Here is a 23,910-nt window from a genome sequence, read left to right on the forward strand (position 1 = left end):
CGTTCTCAGTTTAATATCAAAATATCAAAACCATCTCCTTATAGAGAAGTGGCCACATTGCTGTCCTGTTTTGTGAGGAAGTTTGCAGAAAATGCTGGGTTTTTAATCTCTGTGGAGGTGGACTAGGGTGGCCTCCAGCACTTTCATGGAGTCAGTAAGGAAGCTCGACTTTGGGCTGCTCTGGTCATGAGCCTAGGCTGGACTCTTAGGGCTTTGCATGTCTGTTAGGGAGGAGGTTCCTAGAATTAGAGACACTGACTAAAATTAAAGGCAGACTAAGACAGTAATGAAATTCACGGTCCACAGATATTGGTAGAGAGGTTGAAAACTCTAGACGTGTTGGACCTCTGACAGACATGTCCAAGCATGCCTTCCCTCCAGAAAGGAGGGCTGGCTAGGATGGGAGAGCGAGAGTGTCCCAGCTTTGCCTGCTGGCTTTGAGCTGTGTGGAGAAGCTGCACCCTAGGCTCAGCCTGGGGAGCACTGGGGAGGGAGAAAGGCTCTGAGTTGAGGCACTGATGGGTCAGCAGGCTCCAAGTGTCCTTAAATAGGAATAATGCTGAGAAACGCTGGCCTTAGTGATTTTCTGGGAGGAACATGCCAAGGACTATTTAAACAGCATTGCTGTTTACTGGGTGATAAGATCTGGTGGGTCCACCACTCTGTGTGCAGCTAATGTGACAGACAGGTCACGTGGCGTGTGACAGTACCTGGGAGTCTACCTGAGCCTTGGGACTCACCTCATTGAAATGGACATCCTGCATGCCGACATCTTCCATCATGGAAGCCTCTTCATCAATGTTTGGTGTGATGACCCTGAAGGCTGTGCACCCCTGTCTGAACATGCCTGGGCAGGGAGAGAGCAGAGGGAGCACGGTCAAGCAGAAAGAGGCTGGGACTCGAGGCTTCCTCCTGCCCTGTGTGTTTCTGTGTGGAAGTAAACGGCTGATGTGGAAATCTCTCCCATGTGAGCCCAGCGTCCGCACAGGAGGCTGGGGACCAGTGTGGCCTCTCCCGTCATTTCCCCACACGTCACCTCCAGCCCCTCAACTCTTTCATTTTGTTACCCACCTTAATCCATTCAGCCTTCAAATAAACTATATGCTGAAAAGTTATGATTGAGTCAAGCTAGTGGCAAATTAACATGGAAACGAAAATCCGACTAGGTAGAAAGATCCTTAGTCAGACAACAGGGAAAGGAAAGCCAACCACTGAGACGTAAGTGGCTCAAAGACAGGTGCTTCCTCCTAGTAGTTGGGCATCTCACCCATTTTGCGGTGATGACCCACAGACTGGAGCCCTCCCGCCTGACCCTTTCCAGGAACGCCTGAGTTGTGGGGCTGCCTTGGCTGGCCTCTAGACAGCTGTCTGAGCAGGAAGAGAGGCAGAAAGCAGCAGTCTGGGCCCCAGAGCCTGATCTGTTAGCTACAATGTATCAGCACTGGGGTAAAAGCCAACTCCTTGAGCTCAAGGTGGGCACTGGGACACTGTCTTAAGCCAGCTCAGTATCAGTGGTGTGACAGTGTGAGAAAGGCCTTGGACTGTTAGGCAGAGACATTCCTGCTCCACATTTGTTCAATGTCCAATCAATTCCGAGTTAGTCATTTCCAGTCAGTTGTGAGTTAGCCAGAATCTCCATCATGGTGCTCATACAGCCTTGCTTTGATCTGATATGGAAAGCAAAGAGTCCCCAAAGAAAAGCTCTGATCTTAGCCTGAGGAGACATTAACACCCCTAAAATAAAGACATAAAACCGGCCTCCGTGTTTCGGTCAGTACCCCTTGGGTGTTCATCACACAGGGACGGATGGCTGAGAGAGACCCACAGAGCCCAGGTAGAGGGAGAGACCACGCAGAACTGGCACACACACCGCCACAGCCCTGGAGTGCCATGTGAACGAGCAGCTGGGGACCCTGGGGAGCTGGGTGACCCTCAGGCTCACCTCCCCGGCTCTTCCTCTGGCAGGAGGTATGGCTGTAGGGGAAGACAGGTGGTTCCCGCTGGAGTGCTAGGTCAGCTTCTAAACACAAGGAAACGTGTCACCTGATAGAATGGCTCGGCAGGAAACGCTAAAGGGAACACAGCCCCTTTGGTTTCCTCTGATGTCTGACAGCCCCATTCTAAAAAACAGACACTGTATGACCTTGGCAGCTTTATAACGCTTCTCGCTTTGTACGGGCACACCTCGTGAGCTCGGACCAGGGACAGTGTGCAGACTGCCCGTCTCTCCAGAACCCCAGTACTACAAAACCAAATGTCAGCCTGAAGGCTGCACCAGGTAACTGTTCGGTCACGAACGAACTCATGGGAACAAGTGTGTGGCACACAAATGTGGATCACCTGCCCCTTACGACCTCTGGCTAGCATGGCCGCCTAAATCCCATAATAAATTTAGTCAGCAGAGTTACATTCCAGAAACTCCATCCAACAACTTCCCCATAGAACTGTCACTGATGGATAAGCAGTTCCAGTGGGAAAATATCTTAAGGGGAAGTAAAGTCTTTCAGCTTGTGTTAGCTGGTCAGATGCAGCCAGAGGTAAGCTTATTAGCCAATTTCTGCCGAGCAGTACGAGCTAGAACAACGGGCCATCCTCTCCGTGACACTGGGGCTGGGACTTTGCCCACGAGGGCAGTTAAGGGCTGCGACCGGGACTAAGAAGCCAACGGTGCATGCAGTGCGGTCCCTTGCATCCCAAGGCTCAAGCGTGTCCTTACCTTTCCGTGTGAGATATTCCGCTACCAAAGCTGTCACGTGGACATAGCACATTGCTGCCTGGGTTAAAAGAACAACACACAGTTCTTAGTCACTTAGAACCCTGTGGCTTCAGGAGGCAGGCCCTCTCCTGAGCTCTTCAGACACCAACTATCAACAGCAGGAAAGCAAGACACATGACAGCCAACTGCTGTGCTGTCCCCGTTTACAACTGCTGCGTCTTAGCGTGAAAGACAGAACTTGCACACTGAGGAGATTATTTTCTTTATTTTCTTAAAGCAAAACAACAATTATTTAAAGAAAAGGTTTCCCAGACTCACACACTTGAGCTAATAAAATTCCCTTTCAACTTAATTTATTTTTAAGCATTGCTTATGTATGTGTATGTGTGTGTGTTCTTTGATTCTGTTTCAAATTTTACCTCTACGTGTGTTCAGGTGCCTGTCGGAGGCAGCTGGGTCCCACAGAGCTCAATGTGGGTGCTGGGAACCAAACTCTGCAAGAGCAGTGTGCTCCTAACTGCTGGGCTATTTCTCCAGCCCATGTTCTGTTCTTTCTACTTGAACACCGAAGGCTGTGTTTTTTTTTTTTTTTTTAAAAACACAATTTTCTAACCAAGAATCTGGGCTGGGGTGCAATCTGGGCTGGTAATGTGTGTGTTCAGCACGCCTCAGCCTCAAGTCTCCCTGCCCACAGAGATCAATCCTATAAATGCCTTAAAATGAGAGAACAAAAACATCTTTTCACCAAGTTGTCCAGTTATTGTCAAAATCAAAAGCAAGTGTTGGAACTGAGACCATGTGGAACCCGGCACTGCCTTCATCAGGTGGGCGCTGCCTCCACATGGTGGCCTCAGGTATTGCATGAACACCCACCTGTGTGTGCAGGCTGCCTATGAAGTGGGCATTCTGACCTGCGCCTAGCTGTGGAGGAAAGGCCGGGTGTTCTGCTCACTAGGTTATCTGACCATAACAGGCAGTGTTCCCACTGTACATGCTACTCCAGCTTCACAGCACATAGCTGCAGAGGTATCACGGGATGGAAACAGCGGAGGCTCTGAGAAACTGTACAACGCCAACTACAGTGGGAGCAAAGGGCCAGCTCGTGAAGTGTGTATCCTCTGGTGAGCAAGACGAGCAGCAGGCAGGTGGCATGGGCACAAGTGTGTCTGTCTGCTCTTGCCTTATTGCTGTAATGCTCCTGCCTCGAATTTCCCCCCAGTGACGGACCGTGTGACCTGGAGAGAGGCCTTCTTCCTCTCAGCTGCTTTTGGATATTTCTCTCATGGAAACAGAAATGAAACAGAATAGGCCTCAGAGTGTGACACACTTTTGGAAACAGGGTTGTGGTTATTAGTTAAAATGAAGTCACTAGTACTGGGTAGGCCTTGAACCCAGCACAGCTGTGCCGTAGTGGAGAAGAGACCTATGGTAGAATATTCCATGTGAAAGTGGATGCTAGGGGATGAACGCTGGTAATATGAGCAGCTGGGAGAGAGGCAGGGGACACATTCCGCCCTGGATGCTCTGATTTGGGATCACCAGCCTCCCTGTTGTAAGGGAATAAACTTGTTTGATAAGCCACCCAGTTTGTTGTGGTTTGTTGACAGCTGGACTCAGAGAGGGCTCTTTCTGCTTCTAAGAGACCTGGGCTGTACACATCACGATAACCCTGAGAATGACGGAACATTACTATCATAACTTCCTTTCTATGATAGCCGTGTATGTTTGTGTTCACAAAGAAGCGAGTGCGTGTGTTTCAGCATGCCACCCTGATGACGGTGACCAATATTTCAGACTTAGAATCTTGATCACTGAAAGAGCCACAGAGATGTCAAAAGTTGAAGTGAATACTCTCACTTTGGTAAGACAAAACCCACGTGCAGTCATTAAGTTTTCTTGAAGTTCTCGTTTTACACGATGCTGTCAAGGCACACAGGGCCTAGGGATCATGGTGCAATGCCAGAGTTGGGAAATGTGTGGTCCTGGTTTGGAGTCTGTCTCCCATGCCTGCTCCCGGCCATACCAGCTACACAGGGCAGAGTGTCTGCTCTGAACAGATGGGGATGCTCAAAGACCTGCTACACATCCTTACCACTATTGTAACAGGAAGTGCTAATTCTACTGTGAGACTGAACCCCAGAGGAGTCTTGATGCAGGAGAACGTGCTTTAAGTAGCAGGAAACTACCTAAATATGCAGGTAACCCCTTATACTCTGTCTCCAGTGACTAAGATGCCCAACTGGGAAGTCACCCCAAGCCTACAACTCCTGTACCTGTTCCTGTTTGTGTCTGAGGCACCACATTGCTTCCATTGGCTTGTTTTGATCAGTGGTACAACTTTCCTCGAAAGTCACTTCAGGGAATAAATAGAGGATAACTATTTCTCAAAAACACTTCAAAGGGGCAGGCAGGGCTCCCTACCTCTGAGAGATCCCCATTTTTAACATGGATCCTTGCCATGCTGTCCAGCCATGTCTTCCTGAGCTCAGGGGTGCTGGCGTAGGACTTGGCCAGGCTGTACTGCAGGTCCACCAGCATCTCTGGGTCGTTCTCATGTTCCTTCATCTGGGCTGTGGCCATCAGGACTGTGCGGATCCTCTTGGTCAAATCCTTCACATCAGAGGAGAAGCTGGTGTGCTACACAGGGGAGAGAAGGACTTACGACGTCACACACTAGACAGGGGGAGGGGAAGGGCTCGTGACATCACCTACTTTCTCCTGGTGCACACACATCCTATGACTCGGCAGACTTGGGGTGAAATAGGAAGTTACTCACCTTAATGAGCCGGTCGCTATTGGCACAGTTGTTGATGATAGACAAGGACTGCTGGAATCTGGTTCCTCCAATGCCAACCACGTCTGCGATCAGCTGGCTGACAGAGATGATGACCTTAGGGACAGACACACAAGCAACCAGGTCACCTTCATATGATGGCCAGGTTCAGCTCTGCTGTGCATGAAGCCTCTGCGCGGCCAGATGTGTGGACTGGGGAGCCAGACCAACGTGGGACAGTGTCAGAGGTTTCTTTTAATCACTTTCAAAAACCAACCCAGAATTTGATTGTTTGCCCTAATGTGTTTGCCCAAAAACTAAAAATGTGAATCAGAAAGAACACAGAAGAACACAAAGACACACCCGAACCACTCAGGCTGCTGCTCACCCACTGCATTCTGGGTAAGAGGGGAAACCATATTACCCTTCCCTCAGTTTTGTTTTGAGCTTACAGGTTAAATGTTCAATGGGTAAAAGGCATTTTCTTTTAACAGAACGTGTAGAAGTTAACAATGCAACGGGCAGTCTGCCTTGACTCAGGTGCTTACGCACCAATGTGGAGGCGCTCCTTACATTCTTTCCCTCCACCACAGGTGAGTACAACCACTGAGGATTGCCAACTGAATCCCCTCTTCCTTCCAATCTCACCATCCCTCATCCAGAATACCACCCTCTCTGACCCGGATTGCAGTGTTCTCTGTTAATGAAGTGTGTACCCCTTAAGACCTGCTCTTAAAACTGGAGCCCGAGTGGGTGGGTCCTCTGAATATGCAAAGATTTGAATGCATGACAGACAGCATGTTTTCTGTACCTTCTCACCTGTGTTCTAAGCATGAAGGGCTTTTCTAGCTTCCGAGGTGGGTGATTCCTTCAGTGCACCCATGGCCCAGAACATGCCTAACAGCCTTCAAGCCACCCCCATCTTCATTCTCCAGGCTCTCGAGGAGCTGCCCCTGCTCCCCAGAATCTCTAACCAGGGGCTCTTCAGTTCCCTCAGGATCCTCCATGGGCACACTGGCCTTGGTTTGCGCAGGGCCTGAGGCCCTCTTCAGGAGGCCAGAGGAAGATCTGTTCTGTTCCTCATTGTAGTACTCAGTCCTAGCACATAAGGTCTGCAGACAATGGCTACTACATAAGAAACGGACAAACACAGATGGAAAAGGTTCTCCCAACAGCACGTCCACAGGAAACACATCTACAAAAGCACACAGGACTTGCTGGGTTCTCGGAGCAGAGAATTCTGGGTGTTTTAGCTGGACAGACAGGAGGTATACTCATAAACAGAAGACAGGAAAACCTCTCTGGGTTTTTGTTTTTTTTAGGATTTAATATTAAGCACCTTGACCCAACAGCGTGTCACTTAGTTCAATACTGATCAATACCTAGATGCCGAGCTAATGACGAGACACGGCAGGCCAGGTCTGTAAGAATACCGACCATTACACAAACACTAGTGGCTCGTGTGACTTCAGCTCTCCACTCACAGCCTTTGGGGAACCGATGAGGGGCTGTATTGGTCAGGGTGACCCTCAGTGACGCCTGTGCCCTGGGGCAGTGAGAGCGCACGCACCTGTAAGTGTGTCCGGACAAAAGACTTCTTCCCTGTGTAGTCGAAGTTGTTCCTCATCAGGAAGTAGAGCAGCTGGGAGGCCTCGGTGCGGATGGAGCTGAGCTTGGAGTTACAGCACTTGAGAACCTCATAGCACAGAGATGCGCACATGTCTGCCCGCCCCTCGTAGAACGTTGAGGGGAACTAGAACAAAACACAGGGCAGACAGACCAGCAAGGTCAGCACTCCGATGGCCTCTACCCCAGACGGAAGTGAGAACCCTGTAACCGTCAGCAAGACCACTGCCTTGAAGTAACTTACCTTATAAATTAATGACCTTAAGGCAGTGAAGACATTTTTTAAAGCCATTTCTGACTGATGCTTTTGGAGGAAACACAGGTAGACATCAAAAACTTTCTTCATGAGTGGATTATGTCCATGGTCAGCTAGGAGCTGGTTCTGAAAACACACATTGGCATAACCGTTAGACATGTCTAACATCTTGAAGACATGTCAGACCGTGTATATATTGAATTACTGTGTCTTCCAAGCGCTGAGATAAACAAATTCTGCTACAAGCACTCTGAGGAGGTACAGACTGCTCCCCTAGACGGAGAAAGACCACTGAAACATTCTCCACTGTGGGGAAGTTAATCTAGAAATCTGTAGCATGGCTCACAGCCTTGGTACTCACTGGGTTTCCAGATACTCATTTCTAACCACATGTCGGCAATGGATTCAGGAGCTGGTATTTGGTGGTATGTGAATTCTAACATGGGGCTGTCATTACAGGCATGTCAGAGAATTGATGGGTAGAGGCCATGAGTCCTGTCCTCCCAAAGTGAGGCATTTCCTCAGCCAGGTTTTCTGGGCACTCAGTAGTCAGTCGTTTGGAGGGACAGCATGCATCACTTAAACATGCAAGGATCTGCACAGGTAAACCATGCCCTGACAGTCTCTTCTGTGAGGCAGTGGCTCTAAAACTGGTCTTGTATTCCTACTGTCATAGACTGAGGTCAGAAATCCCAGCATGGGGAAATTCCACCTCAGGCATAGGGCCAGCTGTTAGCTACAGCCAGCTGTTAGCTGCAAGGAGGGGGAGAGACACCCGTGATGCTCTTGGGCTATATAAGTAGCCTTTCTGTCTACACCTGCTTTGCATGGGTCCTTCCTCTAGCCTCCTGCATCTTCAGATCACAGGTCCAGGCAGAGTGCAGAAAAACAAGCTGCACTGCTGGCCTGGACAAGCATTTCACTCGGCCCAGTACAGCACACGGGCTGGACGTGCTGTCATTCAAACCTTCACGGCCTAGGTATAGGCTTTTACACGGAAGCTGCTACGCTGGGGGAAGGTCCCAGCACAGTGTGCTTCTCAGAGTGCTCGGATTAGACCTTAAAGCCGAGCTTTTCATTTGTCACAGCAGGGCTTGGGCCCCCAGGAGTGGCAGCCACAGAGGAGGGGCTCTAGGTAACCACTCCACAACCTGGTTCTGTTAACTGTGTTTCCCTCTATTTCAACTGGCTTCCTGGAGATACACTTAATGGGGGATGTGGATGGCTTGGCACCTCAGGGGAGGGCACACTATAGTAAAGTGGCATCATATTGGGTATGTGTGTGACATTATTTTTACTGTCACTAGTAAAGAGAAAGAACTTGTCCTGAGATAGTCTCATGTAGCCCAGGCTGGCCTCCATCTCTGTGTAGCCAAGGATGACCTTGAACTTGTGATCCTCTCCCTCCGGCTCCCATGTGATAGGATTACATGCACCCCTCCTGGTTTCTGTGCTAGCATTGACCACAGGTTGGGCCTCATGCATGCTAGGTAAGTATTGTATCAACCGAGCTAAGCCCCACCCCTGCCCTCCACCCCCTGCCCCCACCCCCAGCAGAGAAAACAAACTTTGGTTATATTTCCCTAAGACCCTGGCAACTAAACAATGGGCTGCAACACTCACAGGTGGTAGTACTAACTCACACTTTCTTTCTAGACTAGAAATGGAAGAGACTCTAAGCTGGGAAGCCTTAGGCTCCTAAGAGAGAACACAGTACAATGGTACACAGGAATAAAAAAAATTAAAATCAAACCCATTACTTTGGTCACTAACTCAATACTTTTTTTTAACTGGGGTTTGGTCTTGTTTAAAAAAAAAAAAGGCTTGAAGAACATGCATCAGTTACTTAATTATTGTCTGCTAAATTTAAAAACAAGACCAAAACACTTTCATTTCTTTTTTCATGACATGCCTTTTCATTTAACTTAGTAATAAATAAATAATTTTAAAAAGATGGATTTATACTCAATTGTGCCTCTCTCTTTGAATATCTAATTTAAGACATTTGGCTTTGTTTACAGATATTCAAAGCAGAAACGTCTGGTTAGGTTCCCACGGCTATCATGTGGAGGGCTTGGGCTAAATGCTGCCTTCGAGGCAAGACGGCTGCCTTCAGGGACGGCCCCTGGCATTTCCACGCATGCAGCACAAGGGGGCAAGTTCAGCATTATTACATATTAACAGGGATCTCTTCACTCACTACAGGGAGGCCTCATTAGGGAACCCTGAGACTAACAGTCTCTTTATAGAAGCAAGGCCAGCTGAAGTGAAAACATAGGCCATGCATGCGTGTTGGTTGAGTTTAACAAGCTGGGTGGACTTATCAGACTGAAAACCTCTGACCTTGAACAGGAGTGTTTAATACAAACCTTAAAAGCCAGTGTGAACAGCGAGAGGGTGTCCAGAGCTGTGAGGCAGACCTCAGTGGCGATGTTTGCTTCGAGAAGCGACTGGTGAGCGACATCTGCCTCCGAGTGGCCGTAGCCTGTGTGAATCAGCACAGCATTACTGTCTGGGGGTACAGGCAACAGGGCCGGTGGGGTGCGGCAGTGACAGTCAACTTTTGATTAATTACAGAAGGTCCCCTTCCAGAGCCCTTCTCCAACCTTTGCCTCTAGAGAGGTAGCATTAACAATGCTTTCTCCTTCATGGTGCATGTTTCCCAGCTCTGGAGGCTCAGTGTCAGCAGCAGCCATTGACAGCGTGCTTGCTCCGCGCCAGCCGAGACTGGGAGCTCCACATTATTCTCCAGTCACTTGGCAGCCCTGGGAGGTATGCACCTTGTTATATACTTTCTGCAGATAAGGAAGTGGGCCTTGAATGAAGTCTCCAAGGCAGTAGGATGGTGGTGCCAGCATGCCCACCAGGACAGACACAGTCCATCAGCTGCATGGCTGAGCAGTCACAATGGCCAGAGTGCTGACAATGCTCCAAGTACCCCAAGAAACAGGTAACAGGCAACTGATATGCAGCTGATAGCTGGTCACTCAGTCCAGCTCTACTTCTTCATCTGTGTATGGTTTTGGGTGAGTTAGCTAACCTTTTCACACTTTGGCATCCCCATCTATAGGATGGGGTAAAGGTATCCACACTTCAAAGAGCTTAGTGAGGATACATTCATTAATATTGTGAGGTTCATAAAATGTGCCTAGTACAGAATGAGCAGCATATGCATTAAGTGGGCAGGACCGAGGCCCGACTTTAGCTAGATCGCAAGTGATAATCGAGAGTTGACTGTACTGCAAATGGTCCTCTACTTGCTTTAACGACAAACATAAAAGCCAGCATATTGGAAAGATATGCCTACAGAAAGGAGAGAACCAGAAAGACTGTCATGTAAATTTAGCTTCATCATACACAATTTAAACATTAACTGCAGTCTTCAACAGTGGCTGCACAATCAATTTAGTAATGATATAAATGCAGTTTGACAATTTGAGATATTACATTAAGAAATGGGATGTATTAGCAGAAACACACAGAGAAGATGTAAAGATGTTACCATGGTGTCTTGCTTATACAGAAAGATGGCAATGTAACAGAACACAATATAATGACTTTCTCCAATGAGAAATTAAGAAAGCAACACTTACTAATTGGTCATTTTGTTTTAATACTCCAGAGAGGAAGGCATTAGTTTAGCAATCCACAAAATAAAGTACAGAAAACCTATAGAACTTCTTTGAGATTAATGGAAACTGCCCCCTCAACCCAGAACCTACACTCCAAATTCCTATTTGGATCACTGTATCAGAGGACTGATACAGGCAAACAGGAGAAAAAAGAGAATAGTAGGACTTTGTTCTGACTGAAATGTGAGTTATAGTTCTACAAATGCTACAGCAGAGCTTTTAAAGCCACAGAGATGCTTTAAGACTGCCATGCAAGCTCTATCAAGTATAGTCATCCAATTTTGCTTTTCAACAGGTGGTTTTGAGCTTTACATCTGTGGTTCTCTGTCCACCTCAGATGTCTGTCTGTCTCAGGGCTGTCACCCTTTCATGAGAATATAGAATATGTTTAACATCATGTTAATTCCAATTCTTTGTTTTTAAACAAGCAGTTTTCTAGAGAAAAGAAAGATGGCCATTTGGGTGTATTAAGGACATCTGCACTGCCCCTTTGCATAAGCCAAGGCATTCCTGTACTGGGTGGGGTGTGATAAGATAAAGAGAGAGTAAAAGAATGAAGTACTGATGAATACTGTTAAAGATATACAAACTACAGAAAGAGGGGACCAAAGCCAAAAACATCAACGCCTGTGATCAGGCCAGCCAAAACCATGCGCACAGGTCACAGGGACCTTTAAGGAGCTGCTGTGGTCTGAGCTAAGAGTCTGAAAGGAATATGGCTAAAAGGTGATTTTATTTGTTTTCTCTTATAGAATTGTCCCTTTAAAGCAGAATCAACATGTCAGGCTGCTTAAGTGTAGAATTGTGTATAAATGAACAGAAATATGGTAATGACAAAATTTCTCTGACACCACCATCTATCCAAACACTTGAGAGCAGCAATTCTGTGGATAAGGGGAGGGGAATGAGGTGGGTGTTGGGGGTAGGTACATATATGAGCACAGTATAAAAATATACAGGCACGAAAATGCCATAGGAAGCCAATTTTGTACATTAATTAAAAGTCACAAAAGTACCACTACGTCCACTGGGGGGCAGTAGTGTGTTGCAGCACTGTGTGGATTCCCTCTACCCTTGTAGGATCAAAAGTATACCCTAAGGGTGACATCTTAAGGTGGCACAAGGTAGGCTGGTTTGGGAGTCCTCAGTATTTACAGATTTCACAGATCAAATCTGTAAAAATTCAAGCCTCTGCCGTGCCTGCAGTAAGACTTGTTTTAATTTTAAAACAGTGTCTGTGTGTGGTGCAGGCATGTGTGGTGAACTCGCTGAGTGGCTTCCTCTATGGCTCTCGCTTTGTAAGAAAGTTTAAGATTCCATTTCTTTCTTTTTTTTTTTTTTTTTTCTTTTTTTGGGACCTGGGGACCGAACCCAGGGCCTTGCACTTGCTAGGCAAGCGCTCTACCACTGAGCTAAATCCCCAACCCCAAGATTCCATTTCTTTATCTGAGTATAAGCAAAGGTGTGCACGTTTGGAGGGCCCTGGAGAGCAAACTCAAGTGGTCAGGTTTAGCAGCGTCTTAGGGCTGAGCAAGCTCACCTCCTCCTCTAACTGTTTCTTCAGACAGGGCTCTTCCTGAGAAGAGCTTGCAGTTTTGGCTGGACTGGCCGGCCAAAGAGCCCTCAGGATTCCCTGACTCCACACTCCCAGGGCTGGGGTTACAGATACACACCAGCTTTTATGTGGACACTGGGAATCTTAACCTGGGCTCCTCACGTTTGCAGAGCACTTTGTTAACTGAGCCATCGTCCGGGAACCAAGGTTTGTTTTAAAATCTCAGAGGGGGCCAAACCAAGGAGCCCCCCACGATCATCTGTTAAATGTAATTAACCTGACGGGTGCTTACACATCCATCCCACCTGATTCCCCGACACTCCATTTGTACGAAACCTCTTCCCCAGAGACCCTGCGTCAGGGTGATTTGGGCAAACAGGAGTCCCACAGCCACATGTATACGCCTGTGTGATGGTCAGGACATGTGAGGCAGAAGATGGGTCAGATGCACAGTCTCACAGGCTGACTCCATTTCCAAGGCTGACTCCATTTTGGAACCAAAATCCATATTTTTACTTTGACTTTCCCCGCTTCTGGATTACAATACAAATCCAGAAAACCAGTAAGTTTGGGGATATAAACGAACAGGAAACGACAAGTAATCTTTCCTGATGAAAGGGGTCCTCAAATGGGGGTGTAGCATCTTAGCTATGGTAACTAATGCCGTGTGGCTTTATGAGGGGTCAATGTACTTTATGTAAAAAGTGTAAGAAGTGATCAGTAGTCAGTTGTTCCCATTTAACTGCTAAGAAGGTTTCCTCACAGGCTCAGGGGCACCGACTAAAGAATCGTATTCTGTGGCAGAATGATGTACAGTTCGCTAGCTCCCCTGCTCCACACAAGGAAACAAACACGGTCAGAGCTATCTCTACCTGTGGCCATGATCCACGAGGCACAAGCCCACACGAGAGTAGCACGGCCTCAGCTTTCCTTCTCTGGGGAAGAGTAAGTGCCGGCTGGCTGTGAACTGGCACGAAGTATGCAGCCGCACACTGTGAAACACCCGAACACGTAACTAACCATGCCTGTGCCCCTTCTAAGGACATCGAGACAGCTGGCTTCAGGCAGGAACTTACATTGGAGCCTGTTTGGTTGCAGTAAACATTCATTACGGCAGACCGCCGTCTCAGATGACCTACTAAGATACACTGTTTTCAGAAACGCGAGTGTTCCACAGGCAGCATACAGGGTGGATATTCCAAGGATTTAGGGAAAGCACAGTCAAGGCCTACAGAAGATGGGCCTTGTCACAGGCCTCTGCTGCCCCCTGCTGGCCAAGCTGAGGTCTGACAAAAAGGGAAGAAATGGCCATGGAGAGAAGTGAAGGAAGTTCACTTCAGCCTCTGCTTATCCCTGACAGGCTGCTCACCTATGGACTCTACCCCATGTTGGCTGGGGCAACAGAAGGCGTTGTACTTACTGCTATGTGAGTCTTTGTTTTGCTTTGTTTTTTTTGCAAAGGGGCATGCATGGCCCCAAGCTTCCACTGAACAGAGATGAACAGTTAGGTATGCATGCACAGTCATACACAGTGCACACACGGATACAGTAAGAAAGTCATTCTCTTAGCATGTTTTTGGCCAAGTTCCACGTGCTGAAACAAGTGGTGGAGGGAAAGAGTAAAAGGCACCTCATAAGAACTAGAGGTCAGGGAGAAAGACTGAGTCCTGGAAGACACTGCCATTTAGCTACGGGAGAAGAGACTCACAAGAGGAGGGACTGGAGAAGCACAGGGAAGGGGAGGAATCAGAGGGCAGGACGTTCTGACAACTCAGGAGGAGACGTGGCTGAGGACAGGATGCCACTGAGAACTGACGGGAGGAAGGACGGAGGCAGCGTACCAGCTTCTCCGTGGGCTGCAAGAAGGGAGAAGAGAAAGCAGCCCAGCTCACTGTCACTGGGAGCAGCTGGCAGTCTCCCTCCTGTAACTCAAGCTCCTGCTGAGGCATCCATCTGCACCGGGAGGCTGACGGTGTCTGCCTCTGAGAAAAAGCCTTCCTCTGCTTGTGTAAAAATCCTCCAGTGTCTGCGTTCATCTCCACAGGCTGTAAACTACTCTGTGTATAGCCAGAGAGGTGACAGCCAGCGGCGCAGCATGTCATGGGGACTGCGTTCTACTGCACAGGGAAACAGGGAATGACAGTAAAGACCACAGACCCTGGGCTTCCTCTGCTTTAACCCCGTGTTCATTGAGCTAAGCGGCAAAGGGCTGAAAACACAAGTGTTACAGCCCCAAGTGAACGGTAGAGGTGCACGCTGCAGCTAAGTGTGAGAGGCTCTCAGTCCCGAAGGCGGCTGATGTGACCCTGACCCTGGCTTAAGTGAAGCCTTGTGAGATGCCCCTGTTGCGCTTAACTTTGTTGCTAAGGTGAGGGAAGCTGCTGGACTGGTTTGTTGCTTTATTTTATTTTATTTTATTTTATTTTATTTTATTTTATTTTATTTTGCTTTTGGAGACAGGGCCTCACCGCGCAACCTTGGCTGGCCTTGAGTTCAATGTATAGAGCAGTCTGGCCTTGAGCAAGCCTCAGAGATCCGTCCCTCTCCCTCTCCCTCTCCCTTATGAGTGCTAGTTTTAGAGGAGCATGCCACCACACCTGACACGCTGCTGTGCCTTTGAGCTCTCACTTGTGCGACCTTTCAAATACAAGGTGGTGGGGACATTGTTTATACACTGAGCCTGCACGAAGAAAAGGCATGACAACCAGAGTGGGTGGACCCCGTGGTTAGAGGTGGTGGGAAGAACCATGAATTAAAGACCGTGCCAGGGATGAGAAGAGATGAATTTCTAAGAACTAGCTATGCCATGCTTGGAGAGAGAAGGACGGCCTCGAGAAAGCAACAGGGATGGAAGTCAGACTCCGAGGATGACTGTATTAATTGTTCACATGCCGCAGGGCCGGTGCCTTCAGGTTTTCTATTTTGAGAAACCCTGGGGAAGAGTCAGACACCGGAACGTCTAGCAGGGGCACATGAAGGAGTCACATGGTGACTGACAGAAGTAAATTAGGAAGATGGAGCCTCGGACTAGCAGATCTCTCCCATGAGGTTAGGCAGGCCCCGCAGTTAGGCAAGATGAATGGAAAGGTCTGGTTTGCGAGTGAAGCAGCCCCAACCTGATTAAATCTTACCATTGTCTACAGAAATCCCAAGCACACTTGATATCTTTCTCACACTGAAAACACAGAAAAAGTCACTTTGTTACTGGATGCTTTTCCACACCTCACACATCGGTTCGTGGGCTTAACATTCTTTTGCAGGCGGAATGTCAGAATGTGGGTGCTCGACCAATTACATGCACCAAGCAAGAGAGGCAAACGGATCTGACCCAGGTGTGCCAGGAGGAAAAGAGGGTAAAATAAAATCAATGAAGTGTGCGTGCATTGAATTCTCAAATGTGGGACAACGTCTGGCTACTGGAGCTGCTGGAGTTGCCTGGAGTTTGGGCACTTTGGGTGCTGTAGCTGATTGGGCTCCACATTCTGTCACCCCCACTGCTCAGGACTCTCCTCCAAGGAGGGAACTCTTCTTCCTATTTGTTTTGCTCTGGAAGAAAAATCAAGTTGGTGGCGTGGTACAGCGTGGCCGGGGTTCTCCCTTCTGAGGTGGCTGGCTGGCTGGCTGTTGCGACGGTTTGGCATGGGACTTACTGTGGTTAAAAGTGACAGAGTTATCCAGGCTGCCCAGCTGCTGCAATCTGGCATGCGCCATCCCTGCTCTGTTACGGGAAACAGGCAGTGTCTGAGACTTTCGGTCGTGACCTATGGGTCCCAACCCCTCCTGGCTCCTGTAACGTGAGTGAAACCGGGTAGAAGCAACGTTAGACGCATTACACCAAGCGAGATGGGAGGGTTAATGAAGCTGGAGCACGGTACGGGGGCAGTCAGGCAGCCATGTGGCTAGGGACACAGTCAGCCGGTGGATCTGACACGGTGCACAGCAAAGCCACGAGGCCTCAAAGCAGCAAAACCGAGCCGAGGCAGAGAGTCCTCCTCGTTACGAGAGAGTTGTAGCTCTTCAAAGGGCATCCCTCCAGCATGGGGGTAACAGGCAGTATTCTGACAACTAAGAAAACATTGCAAGCCTCCTTGAATTATACATGGCAAGAGCAGACCATTATGCCAATTAAAAAAAATTCACCAAAAGAAGCAGAAGACACACATGCAATGGCAGGGGTTAGATGGGGAAGCTCAACACATAAGTCTTACCCAAGCAGGAGGAAGAGTCACACACTTTGTTAGACTTGTCAAGCAGTCAAGTAGAGAAAACAGAAAAGTGTCTGGGTTAGCAGTCAGATAGCTCACTTCCCTACGGTGTACCATTGCCAGAGCAGACAGAACCTGACTAGAGCAGGAGTGACACCTGTCCCCCGTCCCGGAGCCAACCAAGCCCCTCACTGTGTTACTGTGTAGAACAGGAACATGCATGGACGACCGTCAACTGCATGCTTCGGGGTGACTTCCCAGTGAAGGAGAAGGCACGGTGTTCACACAACCGTGGTGCAGGGCAAACACTGACAATGTTCATGTCATGGTTTCGACCTCTTGGTCACATGCAGCGGAAACCATGACAATTTTTATATAAAGCAGGACGGATGTTTCCACAGTGCAAGGGACAAAGAAAACACCGCCTCTGATCCCGCCTCCCGCCTTCTCAAGCAGTCCTCATTATATGCAAGTGTGTACAGGGGCTTGCAAGTGACAAATTTTCCTCTAAACGTTAAATTTGTATCTACTGTGGGGAGGGAATGGAAGAGCCGCTTTACAAACTATTCTACAATATTTTGTCAGGGAAGAAACTGCCAGCTTCCCACGTTTACCAGCTTAGGCTCAGGCATTTTCTCCTACTTGGCAGAACATTCTCCAGATGCCTCACCATGACGTAACTGGCAGTGACTGCTGAGAGGGCTTGACGGTTGCCAAGCACAGAGCTCTCTGGTGATTAGTGGCTGCACCTCTTGCCCATCCTCATGGGGCAGTACAAGAGAGTGGAAGTCAGGACACGTTTACTGGCATAAGGCACCTTGTACATACTTGCATTTTTGTACTCAAAAATAAACATAAAGTTACTGTGGTGATTAAAAATTGAGGTTAAGGCTAAGAAACTTAAAAAATACATTTTAGTTAAAACAAAATATTAATAGAGGAAAATGCAAAGTGCTCTCGCTAAATTTGTTTCTTTTTAAAAGAGGACACAAGCTTTCATTTCTGAACGTAAAACATGATCCTGAAAGGTTATGGTCTGTCCCCCGCAGGGACAGAGCTGGTGTCTGGGCCAACTACACTCAAACAGTGTATGTTAATATCTGTTCTGTTTCACTGCTACAAACCACAAGAAAACACACTGCAATTAAATCTAAGCTTGGCAGACTTTCTTAAAACAAACGTAGTTTGTTTATAATCAAACTGTTAAAAAAAACTAGAAGACTATGATGCTTCTGATTCCCCCACTGCCCCCATTCCCCTTACCCCTCTCCACCCCCTTACCCTCATCCGTCCCGACACAGAAGGACACACAGCAGATACACAGGGTGGCTATTGGGCAGGGGAAGGACATGGTAGTGGTAAGATGTTCAGGGAGGAAATGCTCTAGGGAAGGAGTTGTGTGGCTGTTTGTCTGTGAGGAGCCTGCAGCTCTCCTGAGACAGAGGGTCTAGGCCATGGCAGGTCAGTGGGGAGGGGGCCACGACATTCAACAGAGTTCTGGCTAGACAAGAACACACTGGCTGGTCAGAGTAAGACAACAGGGTTCCATTTTAAAGGCCGGTGACGATCCACACAAATTTGATGCAGGATAATAGCATCATCTTAATTATGGAAGAAAGAGAAAGAGGGGCTAAGTGACAATCAGCGGTTTTGTTTGGGAGCGGGGACAAGAACTCACTGAGGGAGAATTATGACTAGAAAGTATGGAGAAGAGAGAGATGGCGAAGAAAGAGTGTTAGGATTTAGAAATCAAGGCAGAAGGAAGTTAGCAACAGGACAGTCAGTCAGTCTGAGAGGGGACCATGAGACAAAACCAGACAGAAGGAATGTAGTGATCTGGTGACAGACTCCGTGGTAGCAAGCCAAGGTTGCTGGCACCTGCCAATCACCACAGACGACCATTACCACACAGCCTCACAGAAAACGGCCCGCCAGCTCACAGGACATCCCACAGTACCTGGCTATGTAGCGCTTCCCCATGTACTGGAACTGGTGCAGGCACACTCTGCAGACAGAGGGGAACCATCAGAGAGTGTACAGATAAAACTATTTAAGACACTGTTTGAAGCCTATTAACAATAACGAAGAAAGTACCAGATCACTAGCCCTTAGCTCGTGGCTTCCATAGGAATCTTCTAGGTCATTCTCCATCCACAGGAGAGCACTAACAAATCAGGGGGGCCCACGTGTGTGGCCATCAGAACTGCAGTTGTAGATGGAATGGAACAAAAGTATTTACTCACTCAGGGTGGCCAGACTCGCCCTAGGGCAGCGTGTCTCAGAAGGTGTAGGAGGCCTTCCATGCCACCGAGAGTTACTCCTTTCTCGTATGAGTCTGTCTACACGTTGAGCTCTCTCTTTTGGCCCAAGTGTGTGGAATGGTCCCTTACTGGCATCAGATACAGAACTCTCTTGTTTCGTTTTGAGTAAAACTACAAAACTGAATCTTTAAAGATCATACATTTTTAATACGAGTCAACTAACAGGATGGGTTCTCCGGATTAACTGAGGGCAATTTCCAATCCTGGGAGCAGTCATGAGACTAAACCATTTTTGCTAGCAGGCCAGATCCATGGGCTTTCCCCTCAGATTCCCATATCTACAAAACCCAGAGAACAAGGTTTCCAGCTGAGTTTCTTTGAATGTATTTCAGACACGAAGCTGCTTACGTTGCAATGTATTCAATTACCATAATCAATAGGATTGAAGGCTCTTTTTTTTCTTTTACAATCGATATAATAATGTGTTTGAACAAGGGCGCTATCTGAGATGTAGCTATTGTGGGTTGGGAAACACTAACTGTAAATTTTCAGAAACAACCAACCAGAATATCTGAATTTGAAAAATTACCTGCCCTAAGCAGTTATAGAAAAGGTGCTATGGATCCGTGTCTCTAAAAATAATGAGCTTAAAAGGAATCAGAAACTTACCCTGAAGAGATAAAATAGGCTCTAGATTTAACTTAGAAAAGACAGTAGCCACTGACACGGAGAATACATTTTGCGCACTTTTATCAAAGTGGCTGAACCACTGAGGTATCTCAGTGGCCACAAACAATTGTTCACAATATATTAAGGCCGGCCACTGTTGACTGACTCTTGAAGGAAACTGTGTGAGGGCACAGTGTGCTTCACACATCCTAGCTAGGAAGGCTGAGAGGAGACAGGGAAGGATAAAGCACTCACTCAGATATGGTAAAGAAATCCATCAGTTCAGCAGTGGAAGCCTTGTTCCAGTACGTAAACAGGGCATCTAAAAGTAAGAATTCATTTGGTCAGCATCACAGTATACATTATATGCATTATAGATAAATTCGTATCATGACAAGAGGGAGAGGCCCCAGAGTGAAGGTCTCCATTGCTGCCAGTTTTATATCTGATCAGAAGGCGAACCATACTGGTGGGTTCTCTTGCACAGCACAGGGCAGACTTATTCAAGCCAAAGAGCATTTGAACTCCAGAGCTTCAATAATAAATTACCTAGCATTACATGACAGTACAAGACTACTCATTTGACTTGAGCACGATGTGCTCTCAAATACGAGAGGCTAATAATCCATCGTCGCCTCTCTGTTTCCTTCCGTAAAACCCTTCCTTCCTCTTCAGGGAGTTTGTTGAAAGTGAAAATGCTGTTTTGTTCTTAAAGTAATTTTAGATTTATTTTATTTTCCATTATGTGTAGTGTGTGTGTGTGTGTGTGTGTGTGTGTGTGTGTGTGTGTTGGGTGTGTGCACACGAGTACAGGTGCCTTCGGGGGCCAGAAGCTTCAGGGGCTGGAGTCACAGGCTGCTGGGAGCTTTCCAATGTAGGTGCTGGAAAGTGAACTCAGGTCCCCTGCAAGAGCAGCACATGTTCTAACAGCTGAGCCGTCTCTTTGGGCCCTGCCCTTGAGTTTTAAAAGAACAATATACATCAGTTCTACTCAGTTGTTCCCAAGCTGCAGAGTACTCTCTATGGGTTTACCAAAATGGAAAGAACCAATTTCTACTGTTGGGCATACAGCTCTGCTTTTCTTTCTGTGTTTGTTCTATTATAAGCATGCTTTGCTGAAGTCCTGTCACATGGGTTTTATGTGGGCAAACCAGTTACATCTGTAGGAGAAATTCTCGAGATAGAGGATATTACAAGCTAAACACATTTGAATCTCTATGTGAGCCCTCGGCTGGGTACTGAACAAAAAGTAGTCTCATTTGATATGTGAATCCTTCAGCTCTCTTTCATACAAAGCTGAAAATCAGGTAAAGAGATTTTCCTCTAGAAAAATGGCCAACTCCCTGGAGCCTTCGATGAGCAGAAAGACTGTGGGCTGTGTGTGGGTTTGCACTTTGTACTCTGTCACACCTGTCGGGGTGGTGGCGGGGAGGGAAGGGGCTGTCCTGATTTCACAGTGGTCGTGCAATCCTCACTCTGATCCTACCTGGAGCACTGGAGTTCTCATTTCCAGATGTAGCACCAGGCTCTCAGGTAAGGTAAGCACGTCTCCCATTTCCCTAAGAGTCATGGCTGAAGTAGGCTGCATCCAAGTGGACAGCGCTCTAAGGGGCCGTTTGACTCGTCTGACTAACAGTGAGGGTGTGAACTTCTGCCTGCAGAGTTCCGAGCTCAGCTGCTGCCCCCATACAGCAGGCAGAATGGCCAGTAGCCAGCAGCGTCCCTGTTAGTCCTGGCTCTGGATGTGGGCAACTAGGGAAGGAGAGAGCCTGAGGGAGGAGCACAGGTGCTCATAAAGTGAAAGGGAAAAGGGGCGGGAGTGCTGTTTGACTGACACCACTGTTTCTCCATAAACTACCTTCCAGGGCCTCTTCCCAGCTGCCAATACACCACACACAAAACCAAGACTCGGTAGATTTCCAGGGTTGACTGTGGAAATGTTTAAATGCTACCCTTTAAAGAAACTATGAGGGGCTGGGGATTTAGCTCAGTGGTAGAGCGCTTACCTAGGAAGCACAAGGCCCTGGGTTCGGTCCCCAACTCCGGAAAAAAAAAAAAGAAACTATGGAGAATATTTTTGTGACCCTGGGTTTTGTAGAGTGGGGCACCTCTTGAAATCTCTGGTTTCAGTCTTTGTCATGGCACAAATGGGGAAACAGCTGTGGAGGCTGGGGCCTAACCCAGGGCTCTGGAGGGGGAGGCGAAGGACCTGAACTTCAGGGCCACTCTCACCTGCAGAGGTCTGGTTTGGGCTGAGTGAGACGCTGTGTTAAAGAGAGATCCCAGTGCCATTGTAGAGTTTATTTGCTAGAATAAAAGCAACTAATTCTCCACATCAAGGTTTATATTCCTACTGCATGTAGCAAATTAATACACATTAAAAAACAAGAAATTCCCTTAACTATGTGACATTTTCATCTATGACCACCGAAATACTTTGTTATTCAAACAATGAAAACAAAACACTTCCTTTTTTTTTTTTTTTTTGGTTCTTTTTTTCGGAGCTGGGGACCGAACCCAGGGCCTTGCGCTTCCTAGGTAAGCGCTCTGCCACTGAGCTAAATCCCCAGCCCCACACTTCCATGTTTTAATTCTACGCACCGTCAGACATGCTCTTCAACACGTAGAGGAAGCACATCAGCAGGCTCTTGATCTCAGACTGGTCCAGTTTGTCACAGCGGACCACAGAATTTCCCAGCATGCCGCTCTGCTGCTGCTGGAAGGGAATGCGGTTAAGTTCTCTATGCTACAATGTACACATCTTCCTTCGAAGAGAAGGATTCTTTAACTTTGAGTCAGATCACACAACTGCAAAGAGAGGTAGGTAGCCCACAGACACAGGTTCACAGAGATGCCCCTCACCGGGGTGCAACACACAACTGCTGCGGCCTCCTGGGACAAGCCGGAAGGCACAAACCTGTCTCACCCGAGGAGTGGTTTCCATGAGGTCAAGGGGGTTAAAAAAAAAAAAAGAAAGAAAGAAAAGAAAACTTGGTCAAATCTCATGCAAAAGAAAGCACGTGCACGAGAATCTGCCATGGGAGCAAAGACCCCAAAGGTGCCTCTAAACACCAGGGTGAGCCTGAGGAGCCGCCTGCCTCTCAGGGTGCAGAAGGAGAAACACCCGACAGGACACATCAGTAGGGCACCGCCGCCCACCCTACACTCTGAGGTTCCCCATCATCAGCTTAGTCTGACCCCAGGATCGGGGAGCGTGGGCTGAGGATGGGGCAGAAGGCGCTTTTACCACTAAGAAGCAGGTTCACATCCGAGTAAGAATCTCGGCTCCCCGTGAAAGATACAGCAGATTAAAAATAACCCTTCCAGATTGTGTTTCCGATCTAAGTCAAGAACTTTCTTTCCTTTCTTTTGTGCCAGTTACCAAGTGGGAAAAAAATCATATAAAAAAAGATGTTTTTTCCCCCAAGGTGTTGGTGATCAATTAAAAAAAATATATACAACAAGCAGGTTCAACTAATAAGCTGTGTGGTGGTTTCTAATTGAGAAATGTGGGAGTTATTAGTGGTAAAAGGCTGCGGGACCTCAAACACCAGCGTCAAGAGCCGATAAGAAAACTCAGTACTTCTTGCACGGAGAACACGGGCACATCATGCAAAGTTTCCTCCGGCAAAGGTGGAATTGTGAGAAGGGAGAAGTCCACAGTGACCCGGTGTTTCCTGGCTGACCGGCAGCTCTCTTCCTCCTCGGTACTGCGCACCACACAGGCAGAGTGCCTCCGCAGCAGCTTGTCCCTCTACACGGAGGCATGTTGGGGTCAAGGGGAAATTCAACACACTGTGACAGACCCGGGCTGACACGGTCATGGCTCACACAAGTGTAGCTTAAGATCACTGTGTCTGTGATTGGATCACAAACCAGATGCTAGGGTTGAGGGAGGACGTTCTCATAAGGAATGCTTCTCTAAATGGCTCGCTTGATAATTGGCAGAAAGCTTTCTTATAATTCAAAGTAACTTAGGGACACAGAGCCCCAAGAGAAACAACGCTACCAGGGTTCCAAGTTATTATCAACCTTCACCTTTTCTTACAAAGTTCCAGATAGAATGAGGCTATGGTAATAGAAAATACAGGATAAAGATCTAAAAAGAAGAGGAAAGAGTGTTAGGGGTGGGTACAGCCAACCAGAGCAGGTCAGCCATGGCTCTGGTAAGATCGATCCATCTGCTTTGCTGGCCTTGGACCTAAAGCACAGAGACT

General features: G+C 47.7%; 1 protein-coding gene across 51 annotated transcripts in view; it reads right to left on the bottom strand.

The window, feature by feature from the left end:
- The window catches only part of Dock9 (dedicator of cytokinesis 9), a 264,999-nt gene that overhangs the window by 41,689 nt on the left and 199,400 nt on the right, over positions 1-23,910 (bottom strand). For 8 of the 51 annotated variants that reach the window (XM_087585037.1, XM_087585030.1, XM_087585029.1 and 5 more), the window contains exons 35-46: positions 22,295-22,409; positions 19,949-20,015; positions 18,721-18,768; positions 16,209-16,345; positions 9,741-9,856; positions 7,360-7,497; positions 7,060-7,242; positions 5,493-5,606; positions 5,138-5,353; positions 2,717-2,774; positions 1,943-2,020; positions 741-847 (exon numbers count right to left, since the gene is read on the bottom strand). In XM_087585037.1, the coding sequence (XP_087441163.1) occupies positions 741-847; positions 1,943-2,020; positions 2,717-2,774; positions 5,138-5,353; positions 5,493-5,606; positions 7,060-7,242; positions 7,360-7,497; positions 9,741-9,856; positions 16,209-16,345; positions 18,721-18,768; positions 19,949-20,015; positions 22,295-22,409 (1,377 nt within the window). 51 annotated transcript variants of the gene reach the window in all.

The sequence above is a fragment of the Rattus norvegicus genome, chromosome 15 (assembly GCF_021556685.1).
Source record: "Rattus norvegicus strain SHRSP/BbbUtx chromosome 15, alternate assembly SHRSP_T2T, whole genome shotgun sequence".
Taxonomy (NCBI): Eukaryota; Metazoa; Chordata; class Mammalia; order Rodentia; family Muridae; genus Rattus; species Rattus norvegicus.